The sequence below is a fragment of the Salmo salar genome, chromosome ssa05 (genome assembly GCF_905237065.1).
Source record: "Salmo salar chromosome ssa05, Ssal_v3.1, whole genome shotgun sequence".
NCBI lineage: Eukaryota > Metazoa > Chordata > Actinopteri > Salmoniformes > Salmonidae > Salmo > Salmo salar.
Genome location: NC_059446.1, coordinates 84,551,364 through 84,572,953, shown reverse-complemented (window position 1 = coordinate 84,572,953; position 21,590 = coordinate 84,551,364). Strand labels below are relative to the sequence as shown.

General features: G+C 40.6%; 1 protein-coding gene across 1 annotated transcript in view; it reads left to right on the top strand.

The window, feature by feature from the left end:
* LOC106596042 (kinesin-like protein KIF13A) overlaps nucleotides 1–21,590 on the top strand; it is a 298,962-nt gene that overhangs the window by 172,475 nt on the left and 104,897 nt on the right. Inside the window, 3 exon segments of the mRNA XM_045719221.1 lie at nucleotides 12,217–12,351; nucleotides 12,663–12,775; nucleotides 18,665–18,779. Coding sequence (XP_045575177.1) covers nucleotides 12,217–12,351; nucleotides 12,663–12,775; nucleotides 18,665–18,779 — 363 coding nt within the window.

Here is a 21,590-nt window from a genome sequence, read left to right as displayed (position 1 = left end):
TGGAGACAGGGAGATGTCCACCTGGGTAGGAGAGGTGGAGACAGGGAGATGCCCACCTGGGTAGGAGAGGTGGAGACAGGGAGATGCCCACCTGGGTAGGAGAGGTGGAGACAGGGAGATGCCCACCTGGGTAGGAGAGGTGGAGACAGGGAGATGCCCACCTGGGTAGGGGAGGGGGAGACAGGGAGATGCCCACCTGGGTAGGAGAGGTGGAGACAGGGAGATGCCCACCTGGGTAGGAGAGGTGGAGACAGGGAGATGTCCACCTGGGTAGCAGAGGTGGAGACAGGGAGATGCCCACCTGGGTAGGAGAGGTGGAGACAGGGAGATGCCCACCTGGGTAGGAGAGGTGGAGACAGGGAGATGCCCACCTGGGTAGGAGACGTGGAGACAGGGAGATGCCCACCTGAGTAGGAGAGGTGCAGGCTGGGAGATGCCCACCTGGGTAGGAGAGGTGGAGACAGGGAGATGTCCACCTGGGTAGGAGAGGTGGAGACAGGCAGAGTACAGCACTTAGACAAGGAAAGAAAAGCCTCACTCTGTGTCTCCAATACAATGAACAGATGGTTTTGACAGCTATGCTACTTTCATCAGAGTTTCATTTCATCAACCCTTTTACCATCGCAGTCTCCAGGATACACTCCAGGATTACCATAGAGAACTGTGTATTACCATAGATAGAGAACTGTGTATTACCATAGAGAACTGTGTATTACCATAGAGAACGTTGTATTACCATAGATAGAGAACTGTGTATTACTATAGCTAGAGAACTGTGTATTACCATAGAGAACTGTGTATTACCATAGAGAACTGTGTATTACCATAGAGAACTGTGTATTACCATAGAGAACTGTGTATTACCATAGAGAACTGTGTATTACCATAGAGAACTGTTTGTTACTATAGAGAACAGTGTATTACCATAGATAGAGAACTGTGTATTACTATAGATAGAGAACTGTGTATTACCATAGAGAACTCTGTATTACCATAGAGAACTGTTTGTTACTATAGAGAACAGTGTATTACCATAGATAGAGAACTGTGTATTACTATAGATAGAGAACTGTGTATCACCATAGAGAACTGTATATTACTATAGATAGACAACTGTGTATTACCATAGAGAACTGTGTATTACCATAGAAAACTGTGTATTACCATAGAGAACTGTGTATTACCATAGATAGAGAACTGTGTATTACCATAGAGAACGGTGTATTACCATAGATAGACAACTGTGTTTTACTATAGATAGACAACTGTGTATTACTATAGATAGACAACTGTGTATTACTATAGATAGAGAACTGTGTATTACTATAGATAGAGAACTGTGTATTAATATAGATAGAGAACTGTGTATTACCATAGATAGAGAACTGTGTATTACTATAGATAGAGAACTGTGTATTACTATAGATAGAGAACTGTGTATTACTATAGATAGACAACTGTGTATTACTATAGAGAACTGTGTATTACCATAGATAGAGAACTATGTATTACCATAGATAGAGAAATGTGTATTACCATAGATAGAGAACTGTGTATTACCATAGAGAACGGTGTATTACTATAGATAGAGAACTGTGTATTACCATAGACAACTGTGTATTACCATAGATAGAGAACTGTGTATTACCATAGAGAACGGTGTATTACTATAGAGAACTGTGTATTACTATTGAGACCTCAGTTTTACTATAGAGAACTGTGTATTACCATAGATAGAGAACTGTGTATTACTGTAGATAAAGAACTGTGTATTACCATAGAGAGCTGTGTATTACCATAGAGAACTGTGTATTACTGTAGATAAAGAACTGTGTATTACCATAGAGAACTGTGTATTACCATAGAGAACTGTGTATTACTATAGATAGAGAACTGTGTATTACTATAGATAGAGAACTGTGTATTACCATAGATAGAGAACTGTATATTACCATAGATAGAGAACTGTGTATTACTATAGAGAACGGTGTATTACCATAGATAGAGAACTGTGTATTACCATAGATAGAGAACTGTGTATTACCATAGATAGAGAACTGTGTATTACCATAGATAGAGAACTGTGTATTACCATAGAGAACTGTGTCTTACTATAGATAGAGAACTGTGTATTACCATAGAGAACAGTGTATTACCATGGATATAGAACTGTGTATTACTATAGATAGAGAACTGTGTATTACTATAGATAGAGAACTGTGTATTACTATAGATAGAGAACTGTGTATTACTATAGATAGACAACTGTGTATTACTATAGAGAACTGTGTATTACCATAGATAGAGAACTATGTATTACCATAGATAGAGAAATGTGTATTACCATAGATAGAGAACTGTGTATTACCATAGAGAACGGTGTATTACTATAGATAGAGAACTGTGTATTACCATAGACAACTGTGTATTACCATAGATAGAGAACTGTGTATTACCATAGAGAACGGTGTATTACTATAGAGAACTGTGTATTACTATAGAGACCTCAGTTTTACTATAGAGAACTGTGTATTACCATAGATAGAGAACTGTGTATTACTGTAGATAAAGAAATGTGTATTACCATAGAGAACTGTGTATTACCATAGAGAACTGTGTATTACTGTAGATAAAGAACTGTGTATTACCATAGAGAACTGTGTATTACCATAGAGAACTGTGTATTACTATAGATAGAGAACTGTGTATTACTATAGATAGAGAACTGTGTATTACCATAGATAGAGAACTGTGTATTACCATAGATAGAGAACTGTGTATTACTATAGAGAACGGTGTATTACCATAGATAGAGAACTGTGTATTACCATAGATAGAGAACTGTGTATTACCATAGATAGAGAACTGTGTATTACCATAGATAGAGAACTGTGTATTACCATAGAGAACTGTGTTTTTCTATAGATAGAGAACTGTGTATTACCATAAAGAACAGTGTATTACCATGGATATAGAACTGTGTATTACTATAGATAGAGAACTGTGTATTACCATAGAGAACTGTGTATTACCATAGAGATCTGTGTATTACTATAGATAGAGAACTGTGTATTACCATAGAGAACTGTGTATTACCATAGAGATCTGTGTATTACTATAGATAGAGAACTGTGTATTACCATAGAGAACAGTGTATTACCATAGAGAACTGTGTATTACCATAGAGAACTGTGTTACCATAGAGAACTGTGTATTACCATTGAGAACTGTGTATTACCATAGAGAACTGTTTGTTACTATAGAGAACAGTGTATTACCATAGATAGAGAACTGTGTATTACTATAGATAGATAACTGTGTATTACCATAGAGAACTGTGTATTATCATAGAGAACTGTTTGTTACTATAGAGAACAGTGTATTACCATAGATAGAGAACTGTGTATTACTATAGATAGAGAACTGTGTATCACCATAGAGAACTGTGTATTACCATAGCTAGAGAACTGTGTATTACCATGGAGAACTGTGTATTGCCATAGAAAACTGTGTATTACCATAGAGAACTGTGTATTACCATAGATACAGAACTGTATATTACTATAGAAAACGGTGTATTACCATAGATAGAGAACTGTGTATTACCATAGAAACTTCAATAGACAACTGTGTTTTACTATAGATAGACAACTGTGTATTACTATAGATAGAGAACTGTGTATTACTATAGATAGAGAACTGTGTATTACCATAGATAGAGAACTGTGTATTACCATAGAGAACAGTGTATTACCATAGAGAACAGTGTATTACCATAGAGAACTGTGTATTACCATAGAGAACTGTGTGTTACCATAGAGAACTGTGTATTACCATTGAGAACTGTGTATTACCATAGAGAACTGTTTGTTACTATAGAGAACAGTGTATTACCATAGATAGAGAACTGTGTATTACTATAGATAGAGAACTGTGTATTACCATAGAGAACTGTGTATTATCATAGAGAACTGTTTGTTACTATAGAGAACAGTGTATTACCATAGATAGAGAACTGTGTATTACTATAGATAGAGAACTGTGTATCACCATAGAGAACTGTGTATTACCATAGCTAGAGAACTGTGTATTACCATGGAGAACTGTGTATTGCCATAGAAAACTGTGTATTACCATAGAGAACTGTGTATTACCATAGATACAGAACTGTATATTACTATAGAAAACGGTGTATTACCATAGATAGAGAACTGTGTATTACCATAGAGAACGGTGTATTACCATAGATAGACAACTGTGTTTTACTATAGATAGACAACTGTGTATTACTATAGATAGAGAACTGTGTATTACTATAGATAGAGAACTGTGTATTAATATAGATAGAGAACTGTGTATTACCATAGATAGAGAACTGTGTATTACTATAGATAGAGAACTGTGTATTACTATAGATAGAGAACTGTGTATTACTATAGATAGACAACTGTGTATTACTATAGAGAACTGTGTATTACCATAGATAGAGAACTATGTATTACCATAGATAGAGAACTGTGTATTACCATAGATAGAGAACTGTGTATTACCATAGAGAACGGTGTATTACTATAGATAGAGAACTGTGTATTACCATAGACAACTGTGTATTACCATAGATAGAGAACTGTGTATTACCATAGAGAACGGTGTATTACTATAGAGAACTGTGTATTACTATTGAGACCTCAGTTTTACTATAGAGAACTGTGTATTACCATAGAGAACTGTGTATTATCATAGAGAACTGTTTGTTACTATAGAGAACAGTGTATTACCATAGATAGAGAACTGTGTATTACTATAGATAGAGAACTGTGTATCACCATAGAGAACTGTGTATTACCATAGCTAGAGAACTGTGTATTACCATGGAGAACTGTGTATTGCCATAGAAAACTGTGTATTACCATAGAGAACTGTGTATTACCATAGATACAGAACTGTATATTACTATAGAAAACGGTGTATTACCATAGATAGAGAACTGTGTATTACCATAGAGAACGGTGTATTACCATAGATAGACAACTGTGTTTTACTATAGATAGACAACTGTGTATTACTATAGATAGAGAACTGTGTATTACTATAGATAGAGAACTGTGTATTAATATAGATAGAGAACTGTGTATTACCATAGATAGAGAACTGTGTATTACTATAGATAGAGAACTGTGTATTACTATAGATAGAGAACTGTGTATTACTATAGATAGACAACTGTGTATTACTATAGAGAACTGTGTATTACCATAGATAGAGAACTATGTATTACCATAGATAGAGAACTGTGTATTACCATAGATAGAGAACTGTGTATTACCATAGAGAACGGTGTATTACTATAGATAGAGAACTGTGTATTACCATAGACAACTGTGTATTACCATAGATAGAGAACTGTGTATTACCATAGAGAACGGTGTATTACTATAGAGAACTGTGTATTACTATAGAGACCTCAGTTTTACTATAGAGAACTGTGTATTACCATAGATAGAGAACTGTGTATTACTGTAGATAAAGAACTGTGTATTACCATAGAGAACTGTGTATTACCATAGAGAACTGTGTATTACTGTAGATAAAGAACTGTGTATTACCATAGAGAACTGTGTATTACCATAGAGAACTGTGTATTACTATAGATAGAGAACTGTGTATTACTATAGATAGAGAACTGTGTATTACCATAGATAGAGAACTGTGTATTACCATAGATAGAGAACTGTGTATTACTATAGAGAACGGTGTATTACCATAGATAGAGAACTGTGTATTACCATAGATAGAGAACTGTGTATTACCATAGATAGAGAACTGTGTATTACCATAGATAGAGAACTGTGTATTACCATAGAGAACTGTGTCTTACTATAGATAGAGAACTGTGTATTACCATAGAGAACAGTGTATTACCATGGATATAGAACTGTGTATTACTATAGATAGAGAACTGTGTATTACCATAGAGAACTGTGTATTACCATAGAGATCTGTGTATTACTATAGATAGAGAACTGTGTATTACCATAGAGAACAGTGTATTACCATGGATATAGAACTGTGTATTACTATAGATAGAGAGCTGTGTAGGACTATAGAGAACTGTGTATTACCATAGTCATGGTTATAGAGGTGTAGTGTGATGGTGTCATGGTTATAGAGGTGTAGTGTGATGGAGTCATGGTTATAGAGGTGTATTGTGATGGAGTCATGGTTATAGAGGTGTAGTGTGATGGAGTCATGGTTATAGAGGTGTACTGTGATTGAGTCATGGTTATATGATGGAGTCATGGTTATAGAGGTGTAGTGTGATGGAGTCATGGTTATAGAGGTGTAGTGTGATGGAGTCATGGTTATAGAGGTGTATTGTGATGGAGTCATGGTTATAGAGGGTAGTGTGATGGAGTCATGGTTATAGAGGTGTAGTGTGATGGTGTCATGGTTATAGAGGTGTAGTGTGATGGAGTCATGTTATATGATGGAGTCATGGTTATAGAGGTATAGTGTGATGGAGTCATGGTTATAGAGGGTAGTGTGATGGAGTCATGGTTATAGAGGTGTAGTGTGATGGTGTCATGGTTATAGAGGTGTAGTGTGATGGAGTCATGTTATATGATGGAGTCATGGTTATAGAGGTATAGTGTGATGGAGTCATGGTTATAGAGGTATATTGTGATGGACTCATGGTTATAGAGGTGTAGTGTGATGGAGTCATGGTTATAGAGGTATATTGTGATGGAGTCATGGTTATAGAGGTGTAGTGTGATGGAGTCATGGTTATAGATGTGTATTGTGATGGAGTCATGGTTATAGAGGTGTAGTGTGATGGAGTCATGGTTATAGAGGTGTAGTGTGATGGAGCCCTGGTTATAGAGGTGTAGTGTGATGGAGTCATGGTTATAGAGGTGTAGTGTGATGGAGTCATGGTTATATAGGTGTATTGTGATGGAGTCATGGTTATAGAGGTGTAGTGTGATGGAGTCATGGTTATAGAGGTGTATTGTGATGGATTCATGGTTATAGAGGTGTATTGTGATGGAGTCATGGTTATAGAGGTGTATTGTGATGGAGTCATGGTTATAGAGGTGTAGTGTGATGGAGTCATGGTTATAGAGGTGTAGTGTGATGGAGTCATGGTTATAGAGGTGTAGTGTGATGGAGTTATGGTTATAGAGGTGTATTGTGATGGAGTCATGGTTATAGAGGTGTATTGTGATGGAGTCATGGTTATAGAGGTGTAGTGTGATGGAGTCATGGTTATAGAGGTGTAGTGTGATGGTGTCATGGTTATAGAGGTGTATTGTGATGGAGTCATGGTTATAGAGGTATATTGTGATGGAGTCATGGTTATAGAGGTGTAGTGTGATGGAGTCATGGTTATAGAGGTGTAGTGTGATGGAGTCATGGTTATAGAGGTGTACTGTGATTGAGTCATGGTTATATGATGGAGTCATGGTTATAGAGGTGTAGTGTGATGGAGTCATGGTTATAGAGGTGTAGTGTGATGGAGTCATGGTTATAGAGGTGTATTGTGATGGAGTCATGGTTATAGAGGGTAGTGTGATGGAGTCATGGTTATAGAGGTGTAGTGTGATGGTGTCATGGTTATAGAGGTGTAGTGTGATGGAGTCATGTTATATGATGGAGTCATGGTTATAGAGGTATAGTGTGATGGAGTCATGGTTATAGAGGTATATTGTGATGGACTCATGGTTATAGAGGTGTAGTGATATGGAGTCATGGTTATAGAGGTATATTGTGATGGAGTCATGGTTATAGAGGTGTAGTGTGATGGAGTCATGGTTATAGATGTGTATTGTGATGGAGTCATGGTTATAGAGGTGTAGTGTGATGGAGTCATGGTTATAGAGGTGTAGTGTGATGGAGCCCTGGTTATAGAGGTGTAGTGTGATGGAGTCATGGTTATAGAGGTGTAGTGTGATGGAGTCATGGTTATAGAGGTGTATTGTGATGGAGTCATGGTTATAGAGGTGTAGTGTGATGGAGTCATGGTTATAGAGGTATATTGTGATGGAGTCATGGTTATAGAGGTGTAGTGTGATGGAGTCATGGTTATAGAGGCGTATTGTGATGGAGTCATGGTTATAGAGGTGTATTGTGATGGAGTCATGTTATAGAGGTGTATTGTGATGGAGTCATGGTTATAGAGGCGTATTGTGATGGAGTCATGGTTATAGAGGTGTATTGTGATGGAGTCATGGTTATAGAGGCGTATTGTGATGGAGTCATGGTTATAGAGGCGTATTGTGATGGAGTCATGGTTATAGAGGTATAGTGTGATGGAGTCATGGTTATAGAGGTGTAGTGTGATGGAGTCATGGTTATAGAGGTGTAGTGTGATGGAGTCATGGTTATAGAGGTGTAGTGTGATGGAGTCATGGTTATAGAGGTATAGTGTGATGGAGTCATGGTTATAGAGGTATAGTGTGATGGAGTCATGGTTATAGAGGTATATTGTGATGGACTCATGGTTATAGAGGTGTAGTGTGATGGAGTCATGGTTATAGAGGTATATTGTGATGGAGTCATGGTTATAGAGGTGTAGTGTGATGGAGCCCTGGTTATAGAGGTGTAGTGTGATGGAGTCATGGTTATAGAGGTGTAGTGTGATGGAGTCATGGTTATAGAGGTGTATTGTGATGGAGTCATGTTATAGAGGTGTATTGTGATGGAGTCATGGTTATAGAGGCGTATTGTGATGGAGTCATGGTTATAGAGGTGTATTGTGATGGAGTCATGGTTATAGAGGCGTATTGTGATGGAGTCATGGTTATAGAGGTATAGTGTGATGGAGTCATGGTTATAGAGGTGTAGTGTGATGGAGTCATGGTTATAGAGGTGTAGTGTGATGGAGTCATGGTTATAGAGGTGTAGTGTGATGGAGTCATGGTTATAGAGGTGTAGTGTGATGGAGTCATGGTTATAGAGGTATAGTGTGATGGAGTCATGGTTATAGAGGTATAGTGTGATGGAGTCATGGTTATAGAGGTATATTGTGATGGACTCATGGTTATAGAGGTGTAGTGTGATGGAGTCATGGTTATAGAGGTATATTGTGATGGAGTCATGGTTATAGAGGTGTAGTGTGATGGAGTCATGGTTATAGAGGTGTAGTATGATGGAGTCATGGTTATAGAGGTATATTGTGATGGAGTCATGGTTATAGAGGTGTAGTGTGATGGAGTCATGGTTATAGAGGTGTAGTGTGATGGAGTCATGGTTATAGAGGTGTAGTGTGATTGAGTCATGGTTATATGATGGAGTCATGGTTATAGAGGTGTAGTGTGATGGAGTCATGTTTATAGAGGTGTAGTGTGATGGAGTCATGGTTATAGAGGTGTAGTGTGATGGAGTCATGGTTATAGAGTTGTATTGTGATGGAGTCATGGTTATAGAGGTGTAGTGTGATGGTGTCATGGTTATAGAGGTGTAGTGTGATGGAGTCATGGTTATAGAGTTGTATTGTGATGGAGTCATGGTTATAGAGGTGTAGTGTGATGGTGTCATGGTTATAGAGGTGTAGTGTGATGGAGTCATGTTTATATGATGGAGTCATGGTTATAGAGGTATAGTGTGATGGAGTCATGGTTATAGAGGTGTAGTGTGATGGAGTCATGGTTATAGAGGTATATTGTGATGGACTCATGGTTATAGAGGTGTAGTGTGATGGAGTCATGGTTATAGAGGTATATTGTGATGGAGTCATGGTTATATGATGGTGTCATGGTTATAGAGGTGTAGTGTGATGGAGTCATGGTTATATGATGGAGTCATAGTTATAGAGGTGTAGTGTGATGGAGTCATGGTTATAGAGGTGTATTGTGATGGACTCATGGTTATAGAGGTATATTGTGATGGAGTCATGGTTATAGAGGTGTAGTGTGATGGAGTCATGGTTATAGAGACGTATTGTGATGGAGTCATGGTTATAGAGGTGTATTGTGATGGAGTCATGGTTATAGAGGTGTATTGTGATGGAGTCATGGTTATAGAGGCGTATTGTGATGGAGTCATGGTTATAGAGGCGTATTGTGATGGAGTCATGGTTATAGAGGCGTATTGTGATGGATTCATGGTTATAGAGGTATAGTGTGATGGAGTCATGGTTATAGAGGTGTAGTGTGATGGAGTCATGGTTATAGAGGTGTAGTGTGATGGAGTCATGGTTATAGAGGTATATTGTGATGGAGTCATGGTTATAGAGGTATAGTGTGATGGAGTCATGGTTATAGAGGTGTAGTGTGATGGAGTCATGTTTATAGAGGTGTAGTGTGATGGAGTCATGGTTATATAGGTGTAGTGTGATGGAGTCATGGTTATAGAGGTGTAGTGTGATGGAGTCATGGTTATACAGGTATAGTGTGATGGAGTCATGGTTATATGATGGTGTCATGGTTATAGAGGTGTAGTGTGATGGAGTCATGGTTATATGATGCAGTCATGGTTATAGAGGTGTATTGTGATGGAGTCATGGTTATAGAGGTGTAGTGTGATGGAGTCATGGTTATAGAGGTGTATTGTGATGGAGTCATGGTTATAGAGGTGTAGTGTGATGGAGTCATGGTTATAGAGGTGTATTGTGATGGAGTCATGGTTATAGAGTTGTAGTGTGATGGAGTCATGGTTATAGAGGTGTAGTGTGATGGAGTCATGGTTATAGAGGTGTAGTGTGATGGAGTCATGGTTATAGAGGTGTAGTGTGATGGAGTCATGGTTATAGAGGTGTAGTGTGATGGAGTCATGGTTATAGAGGCGTATTGTGATGGAGTCATGGTTATAGAGGTGTATTGTGATGGAGTCATGGTTATAGAGGTGTATTGTGATGGAGTCATGGTTATAGAGGTGTAGTGTGATGGAGTCATGGTTATAGAGGTATATTGTGATGGACTCATGGTTATAGAGGTGTAGTGTGATGGAGTCATGGTTATAGAGGTGGAGTGGGATGGAGTCATGGTTATAGAGCTGTAGTGTGATGGAGTCATGGTTATAGAGGTGTAGTGTGATGGAGTCATGGTTATAGAGGTGTATTGTGATGGAGTCATGGTTATAGAGGTGTATTGTGATGGAGTCATGGTTATAGAGGTGTATTGTGATGGAGTCATGGTAATAGAGGTGTATTGTATGGAGTCATGGTTATAGAGGTGTAGTGTGATGGAGTCATGGTTATAGAGGTGTAGTGTGATGGAGTCATGGTTATAGAGGTGTAGTGTGATGGAGTCATGGTAATAGAGGTGTATTGTATGGAGTCATGGTTATAGAGGTGTAGTGTGATGGAGTCATGGTTATAGAGGTGTAGTGTGATGGAGTCATGGTTATAGAGGTGTACCCTATGCTTGTTTTCTCCATCCATAGTTCCTCCATCCATAGTCCTTCCATCCATAGTCCTTCCATCCATAGTCCTTCCATCCATAGTCCCTCCATCCATAGTCCTTCCATCCATAGTCCTTCCATCCATAGTCCCTCCATCCATAGTCCCTCCATCCATAGTCCCTCCATCCAAAGTCTCCTCCATCAATAGTCCCCTCCATCCATAGTCTCCTCCATCAATAGTCCCCTCCATCAATAGTCTCCTCCATCCATAGTCTCCTCCATCCATAGTCCCTCCATCCATAGTCTCCTCCATCAATAGTCCCCTCCATCAATAGTCTCCTCCATCCATAGTCTCCTCCATCCATAGTCCCTCCATCCATAGTCTCCTCCATCCATAGTCCCTCCATCCATAGTCTCCTCCATCCATAGTCCATCCATCCATAGTCTCCTCCATCCATAGTCCCTCCATCCATAGTCTCCTCCATCCATAGTCTCCTCCATCCATAGTCCCTCCATCCATAGTCTCCTCCATCCATAGTCCCTCCATCCATAGTCCCTCCATCCATAGTCCCTCCATCCATAGTCCATCCATCCATAGTCTCCTCCATCCATAGTCCCTCCATCCATAGTCTCCTCCATGCATAGTCCCCTCCATCCATATCCCCTGTCAGTCAGTCAGTCCACCCCACCGCTGCCTGCCTGCTGTGACCCAGTTGAATGATCACATGATGGCACTGAGCCACATGCTGATACTTCCTGAATGAGTTGTTATAGAGACTGCCTGTTTAAAGGTATTTACTATGCTCTCTGAGAGGTGGACAGTACACAGACATCCTCTCTCTCTCCATCCCTCTCTCTCCCCCCCTCTCTCTCTAGGACATTGAGGTGTTGATGTCGGAGGGGAATAAGTCGCGGACGGTGGCGGCCACCAATATGAATGAGGAGAGCAGTCGTTCCCACGCCGTTTTCAGCATCATCGTCACACAGACACTCTACGACCTGAAGTCTGGGGTCAGTGTCAGGGCACACACACACACACCACCACCATGTCATCCCTCAGAACTCACACCACCATTTTACTTTAAAAGACAAGGATTCTCTTAATGACCTGTCGTTAGACAATACACAGTAATGTATCTTAACAACAGTTTGTGTTATTACTGTTGTAATGAGAGGTTAAAGGACTGACCTTTGAATTCAGAGCTTCTAACTACTAGCATATTAATCTCTCTTCGTTTGGTCTGTTTGGGGAATGTTTTTGTGTGTGTGTGTGTGTGTGTGTGTGTGTGTGTGTGTGTGTGTGTGTGTGTGTGTGTGTGCAGAACTCAGGGGAGAAGGTGAGCAAGATGAGCCTGGTGGATCTGGCTGGTAGTGAGCGTGTGTCTAAAACTGGAGCTGCAGGGGAGAGGCTGAAGGAGGGCAGCAACATCAACAGGTAAGTCTCCTCCTGTTAACATCCAATACCTCTACTGTTTAGATGTCTCCTCCAGTTAACATCCAATACCTCTACTGTTTAGATGTCTCCTCCAGTTAACATCCAATACCTCTACTGTTTAGATGTCTCCTCCCGTTAACATCCAATACCTCTACTGTTTAGATGTCTCCTCCAGTTAACATCCAATACCTCTACTGTTTAGATGTCCCCTCCAGTTAACATCCAATACCTCTACTGTTTAGATGTCTCCTCCTGTTAACATCCAATACCTCTACTGTTTAGATGTCTCCTCCAGTTAACATCCAATACCTCTACTGTTTAGATGTCTCCTCCAGTTAACATCCAATACCTCTACTGTTTAGATGTCTCCTCCAGTTAACATCCAATACCTCTACTGTTTAGATGTCTCCTCCAGTTAACATCCAATACCTCTACTGTTTAGATGTCTCCTCCCGTTAACATCCAATAACTCTACTGTTTAGATGTCTCCTCCAGTTAACATCCAATACCTCTACTGTTTAGATGTCTCCTCCAGTTAACATCCAATACCTCTACTGTTTAGATGTCTCCTCCAGTTAACATCCAATACCTCTACTGTTTAGATGTCTCCTCCAGTTAACATCCAATACCTCTACTGTTTAGATGTCCCCTCCAGTTAACATCCAATACCTCTACTGTTTAGATGTCTCCTCCAGTTAACATCCAATACCTCTACTGTTTAGATGTCTCCTCCAGTTAACATCCAATACCTCTACTGTTTAGATGTCTCCTCCAGTTAACATCCAATACCTCTACTGTGTAGATGTCTCCTCCAGTTAACATCCAATACCTCTACTGTTTAGATGTCCCCTCCAGTTAACATCCAATACCTCTACTGTTTAGATGTCCCCTCCAGTTAACATCCAATACCTCTACTGTTTAGATGTCTCCTCCAGTTAACATCCAATACCTCTACTGTTTAGATGTCCCTCCAGTTAACATCCAATACCTCTACTGTTTAGATGTCCCCTCCAGTTAACATCCAATACCTCTACTGTTTAGATGTCTCCTCCAGTTAACATCCAATACCTCTACTGTTTAGATGTCTCCTCCAGTTAACATCCAATACCTCTACTGTTTAGATGTCTCCTCCAGTTAACATCCAATACCTCTACTGTTTAGATGTCTCCTCCAGTTAACATCCAATACCTCTACTGTTTAGATGTCTCCTCCAGTTAACATCCAATACCTCTACTGTTTAGATGTCCCCTCCAGTTAACATCCAATACCTCTACTGTTTAGATGTCTCCTCCAGTTAACATCCAATACCTCTACTGTTTAGATGTCTCCTCCAGTTAACATCCAATACCTCTACTGTTTAGATGTCCCCTCCAGTTAACATCCAATACCTCTACTGTTTAGATGTCCCCTCCAGTTAACATCCAATACCTCTACTGTTTAGATGTCCCCTCCAGTTAACATCCAATACCTCTACTGTTTAGATGTCTCCTCCAGTTAACATCCAATACCTCTACTGTTTAGATGTCTCCTCCAGTTAACATCCAATACCTCTACTGTTTAGATGTCTCCCTCCAGTTAACATCCAATACCTCTACTGTTTAGATGTCTCCTCCAGTTAACATCCAATACCTCTACTGTTTAGATGTCCCCTCCAGTTAACATCCAATACCTCTACTGTTTAGATGTCCCCTCCAGTTAACATCCAATACCTCTACTGTTTAGATGTCTCCTCCAGTTAACATCCAATACCTCTACTGTTTAGATGTCTCCTCCAGTTAACATCCAATACCTCTACTGTTTAGATGTCTCCTCCCGTTAACATCCAATACCTCTACTGTTTAGATGTCTCCTCCCGTTAACATCCAATACCTCTACTGTTTAGATGTCTCCTCCAGTTAACATCCAATACCTCTACTGTTTAGATGTCTCCTCCAGTTAACATCCAATACCTCTACTGTTTAGATGTCTCCTCCAGTTAACATCCAATACCTCTACTGTTTAGATGTCTCCTCCAGTTAACATCCAATACCTCTACTGTTTAGATGTCTCCTCCAGTTAACATCCAATACCTCTACTGTTTAGATGTCCCCTCCAGTTAACATCCAATACCTCTACTGTTTAGATGTCTCCTCCAGTTAACATCCAATACCTCTACTGTTTAGATGTCCCCTCCAGTTAACATCCAATACCTCTACTGTTTAGATGTCTCCTCCAGTTAACATCCAATACCTCTACTGTTTAGATGTCTCCTCCCGTTAACATCCAATACCTCTACTGTTTAGATGTCTCCTCCCGTTAACATCCAATACCTCTACTGTTTAGATGTCTCCTCCCGTTAACATCCAATACCTCTACTGTTTAGATGTCTCCTCCAGTTAACATCCAATACCTCTACTGTTTAGATGTCTCCTCCAGTTAACATCCAATACCTCTACTGTTTAGATGTCTCCTCCCGTTAACATCCAATACCTCTACTGTTTAGATGTCTCCTCCCGTTAACATCCAATACCTCTACTGTTTAGATGTCTCCTCCCGTTAACATCCAATACCTCTACTGTTTAGATGTCCCCTCCAGTTAACATCCAATACCTCTACTGTTTAGATGTCCCCTCCAGTTAACATCCAATACCTCTACTGTTTAGATGTCCCCTCCAGTTAACATCCAATACCTCTACTGTTTAGATGTCTCCTCCAGTTAACATCCAATACCTCTACTGTTTAGATGTCTCCTCCCGTTAACATCCAATACCTCTACTGTTTAGATGTCTCCTCCCGTTAACATCCAATACCTCTACTGTTTAGATGTCTCCTCCAGTTAACATCCAATACCTCTACTGTTTAGATGTCTCCCTCCAGTTAACATCCAATACCTCTACTGTTTAGATGTCTCCTCCAGTTAACATCCAATACCTCTACTGTTTAGATGTCTCCTCCAGTTAACATCCAATACCTCTACTGTTTAGATGTCTCCTCCAGTTAACATCCAATACCTCTACTGTTTAGATGTCTCCTCCAGTTAACATCCAATACCTCTACTGTTTAGATGTCCCCTCCAGTTAACATCCAATACCTCTACTGTTTAGATGTCCCCTCCAGTTAACATCCAATACCTCTACTGTTTAGATGTCTCCTCCAGTTAACATCCAATACCTCTACTGTTTAGATGTCTCCTCCAGTTAACATCCAATACCTCTACTGTTTAGATGTCTCCTCCAGTTAACATCCAATACCTCTACTGTTTAGATGTCTCCTCCAGTTAACATCCAATACCTCTACTGTTTAGATGTCTCCCTCCAGTTAACATCCAATACCTCTACTGTTTAGATGTCTCCTCCAGTTAACATCCAATACCTCTACTGTTTAGATGTCTCCTCCAGTTAACATCCAATACCTCTACTGTTTAGATGTCTCCTCCAGTTAACATCCAATACCTCTACTGTTTAGATGTCCCCTCCAGTTAACATCCAATACCTCTACTGTTTAGATGTCTCCTCCAGTTAACATCCAATACCTCTACTGTTTAGATGTCCCCTCCAGTTAACATCCAATACCTCTACTGTTTAGATGTCTCCTCCAGTTAACATCCAATACCTCTACTGTTTAGATGTCTCCTCCAGTTAACATCCAATACCTCTACTGTTTAGATGTCCCCTCCAGTTAACATCCAATACCTCTACTGTTTAGATGTCTCCTCCAGTTAACATCCAATACCTCTACTGTTTAGATGTCTCCTCCAGTTAACATCCAATACCTCTACTGTTTAGATGTCTCCTCCAGTTAACATCCAATACCTCTACTGTTTAGATGTCTCCTCCAGTTAACATCCAATACCTCTACTGTTTAGATGTCTCCTCCAGTTAACATCCAATACCTCTACTGTTTAGATGTCTCCTCCAGTTAACATCCAATACCTCTACTGTTTAGATGTCTCCTCCAGTTAACATCCAATACCTCTACTGTTTAGATGTCTCCTCCAGTTAACATCCAATACCTCTACTGTTTAGATGTCTCCTCCAGTTAACATCCAATACCTCTACTGTTTAGATGTCTCCTCCAGTTAACATCCAATACCTCTACTGTTTAGATGTCCCCTCCAGTTAACATCCAATACCTCTACTGTTTAGATGTCTCCTCCAGTTAACATCCAATACCTCTACTGTTTAGATGTCCCCTCCAGTTAACATCCAATACCTCTACTGTTTAGATGTCTCCTCCAGTTAACATCCAATACCTCTACTGTTTAGATGTCCCCTCCAGTTAACATCCAATACCTCTACTGTTTAGATGTCTCCTCCAGTTAACATCCAATACCTCTACTGTTTAGATGTCCCCTCCAGTTAACATCCAATACCTCTACTGTTTAGATGTCTCCTCCAGTTAACACCCAATACCTCTACTGTTTAGATGTCTCCCTCCAGTTAACATCCAATACCTCTACTGTTTAGATGTCTCCTCCAGTTAACATCCAATACCTCTACTGTTTAGATGTCTCCTCCAGTTAACATCCAATACCTCTACTGTTTAGATGTCTCCTCCAGTTAACATCCAATACCTCTACTGTTTAGATGTCTCCTCCAGTTAACATCCAATACCTCTACTGTTTAGATGTCCCCTCCAGTTAACATCCAATACCTCTACTGTTTAGATGTCTCCTCCAGTTAACATCCAATACCTCTACTGTTTAGATGTCCCCTCCAGTTAACATCCAATACCTCTACTGTTTAGATGTCTCCTCCAGTTAACATCCAATACCTCTACTGTTTAGATGTCCCCTCCAGTTAACATCCAATACCTCTACTGTTTAGATGTCTCCTCCAGTTAACATCCAATACCTCTACTGTTTAGATGTCTCCTCCAGTTAACATCCAATACCTCTACTGTTTAGATGTCCCCTCCAGTTAACATCCAATACCTCTACTGTTTAGAAATGTCTCCCTCCAGTTAACATCCAATACCTCTACTGTTTCCATGTCCCCTCCAGTTAACATCCCATTTATGTTTAGATGTCCCCTCTCAGTTAACATCCAATCCTCTCTGTTTAGATTCTCCTCCAGTTAACATTATACCTCTTTTTAATTCTCCTCCATTAACATCCCATACCTCTACTATTTAAGAGTTTTCCTCCAGTTCACCCCTTTAATGTCTCCTCCCGTTAACATCCAATACCTCTACTGTTTAATGTCTATTACCCCAATACCTCTACTGTTTAGATGTCCCCTCCAGTTAACATCCAATACCTCTACTGTTTAGATGTCTCCTCCAGTTAACATCCAATACCTCTACTGTTTAGATGTCCCTCCAGTTAACATCCAATAACTCTACTGTTTTAGATGTCTCCTCCAGTTAACATCCAATACCGCTACTGTTTAGATGTCTCCTCCAGTTAACATCCAATACCTCTACTGTTTAGATGTCTCCTCCAGTTAACATCCAATTCCTCTACTGTTTAGATGTCTCCTCCAGTTAACATCCAATACCTCTACTGTTTAGATGTCTCCTCCAGTTAACATCCAATACCTCTACTGTTTAGATGTCTCCTCCAGTTAACATCCAATACCTCTACTGTTTAGATGTCTCCTCCAGTTAACATCCAATACCTCTACTGTTTAGATGTTATGTTCAGGTAATGTAATGGGTCATATGATGATACAGTCACTGTAATACAAGAAGTTATCTTGAAACTGTGAAATCCTTTTTTTGACATGTTTTATTGGTTGATTATACTCAGATGCAAGACATGTATGTATGGATATATCATTGTGGTATGTTGAGTTTATTTCTCCCTGTGTGTGTGTGTCTGTGTGTGTGTGTGTGTGTGTGTGTGTGTGTGTGTGTGTGTGTGTGTGTGTGTGTGTGTGTGTGTGTGTGTGTGTGTGTGTGTGCGTGCAGGTCTCTTACCACACTGGGCTGTGTGATCTCTGCGCTGGCGGACCAGTCTGCAGGGAAGGGGGGGAAGAATAAGTTTGTTCCTTACAGAGACTCTGTCCTCACCTGGCTCCTCAAGGTCTGTACTAACACACACCTCCTATCACTCTGGTCCTAGCTGTACTGTCTATTGATCAGGGTACTAACACACACCTCCTATCACTCTGGTCCTAGCTGTACTGTCTATTGATCAGGGTACTAACAGACACCTCCTATCACTCTGGTCCTAGCTGTACTGTCTATTGATCAGGGTACTAACACACACCTCCTATCACTCTGGTCCTCGCTGTACTGTCTATTGATCAGGGTACTAACACACACCTCCTATCACTCTGGTCCTAGCTGTACTGTCTATTGATCAGGGTACTAACACACACCTCCTATCACTCTGGTCCTAGCTGTACTGTCTATTGATCAGGGTACTAACACACACACCTCCTATCACTCTGGTCCTAGCTGTACTGTCTATTGATCAGGGTACTAACACACACCTCCTATCACTCTGGTCCTAGCTGTACTGTCTATTGATCAGGGTACTAACACACCTCCTATCACTCTGGTCCTCGCTGTACTGTCTATTGATCAGGGTACTAACACACCTCCTATCACTCTGGTCCTAGCTGTACTGTCTATTGATCAGGGTACTAACACACCTCCTATCACTCTGGTCCTAGCTGTACTGTCTATTGATCAGGGGTACTAACACACCTCCTATCACTCTGGTCCTAGCTGTACTGTCTATTGATCAGGGTACTAACACACACCTCCTATCACTCTGGTCCTAGCTGTACTGTCTATTGATCAGGGTACTAACACACACCTCCTATCACTCTGGTCCTCGCTGTACTGTCTATTGATCAGGGTACTAACACACCTCCTATCACTCTGGTCCTAGCTGTACTGTCTATTGATCAGGGTACTAACACACCTCCTATCACTCTGGTCCTAGCTGTACTGTCTATTGATCAGGTACTAACACACACCTCCTATCACTCTGGTCCTAGCTGTACTGTCTATTGATCAGGGTACTAACACACCTCCTATCACTCTGGTCCTAGCTGTACTGTCTATTGATCAGGGTACTAACACACCTCCTATCACTCTGGTCCTAGCTGTACTGTCTATTGATCAGGTACCCTAACAAAATTCACACCCATCACTCTGGTCCTAATTAAGCACCGTCTGATCAGGTACTTAACAGACACCTCTCTATCACTCTGGTCCTAGCTGTATCTGTCTATTGATCAGGGTACTAACAATGACACTCTATCACTCTTGGTCCTAAGCTGTACTGTCTATTGATCAGTTACTAACAGATTTTTACCTCCTACACTCTGGTCCTAGCTGTACTGGTCTACTTGATCAGGTACTAACACACCTCCCTACTCACTCTGGTCCTAGCTGTACTGTCTATTGATCAGGGTACTAACACAACCTCCTATCACTCTGGTCCTAGCCGTACTGTCTATTGACAGGGTACTAACACACAACCTAACTCTGGTCCCTGCTGCTACTGTCTATTGATCAGGGTACCACAACCTATTTTCCACTCTGGTCCTAGCTGTTACTGTCTATTGATCAGGGTACTAATACACATCTCCTACACTTCTGGTCCTAGCTGTACTGTCTATTGATCAGGGTTTACTACAGCACCTCCTATCACTCTGGTCCTAGCTGTACTGTCTATTGATCAGGGTACTAACAACACCTCCTATCACTCTGGTCCTAGCTGTACTGTCTATTGATCAGGGTACTAACACACACCTCCTATCACTCTGGTCCTAGCTGTACTGTCTATTGATCAGGGTACTAACACACCTCCTATCACTCTGGTCCTAGCTGTACTGTCTATTGATCAGGGTACTAACACACCTCCTATCACTCTGGTCCTAGCTGTACTGTCTATTGATCAGGGTACTAACACACCCTCCTATCACTCTGGTCCTAGCTGTACTGTCTATTGATCAGGGTACTAACACACACCTCCTATCACTCTGGTCCTAGCTGTACTGTCTATTGATCAGGGTACTAACAGACACCTCCTATCACTCTGGTCCTAGCTGTACTGTCTATTGATCAGGGTACTAACACACCTCCTATCACTCTGGTCCTAGCTGTACTGTCTATTGATCAGGGTACTAACACACACCTCCTATCACTCTGGTCCTAGCTGTACTGTCTATTGATCAGGGTACTAACAGACACCTCCTATCACTCTGGTCCTAGCTCTACTGTCTATTGATCAGGGTACTAACAGACACCTCCTATCACTCTGGTCCTAGCTCTACTGTCTATTGATCAGGGTACTAACACACACCTCCTATCACTCTGGTCCTAGCTGTACTGTCTATTGATCAGGGTACTAACACACCCTCCTATCACTCTGGTCCTAGCTGTACTGTCTATTGATCAGGGTACTAACACACACCTCCTATCACTCTGGTCCTAGCTGTACTGTCTATTGATCAGGGTACTAACACACACCTCCTATCACTCTGGTCCTCGCTGTACTGTCTATTGATCAGGGTACTAACACACCTCCTATCACTCTGGTCCTCGCTGTACTGTCTATTGATCAGGGTACTAACACACCTCCTATCACTCTGGTCCTAGCTGTACTGTCTATTGATCAGGGTTGAAAAATGGCCCCAAAATGCACAGGTTTTCCACAAATACTGGTTGGAAGAGTCCCAGAATCAGGAGGGAATACGTGTCAATTCTGGAATCCCCCGAACCGAATTTGACATCCAATAGTTCTGGACAAAGAAAGTACCTTTAACATCCCTAATATTGATTGTTGGTCCTCGCTGTACTGTAGTAATGGAAGGAATATCAATAACAGTTCTTTCATGTTACAGAACCTACTGCTGTACTAGCTCATACTGTTCAC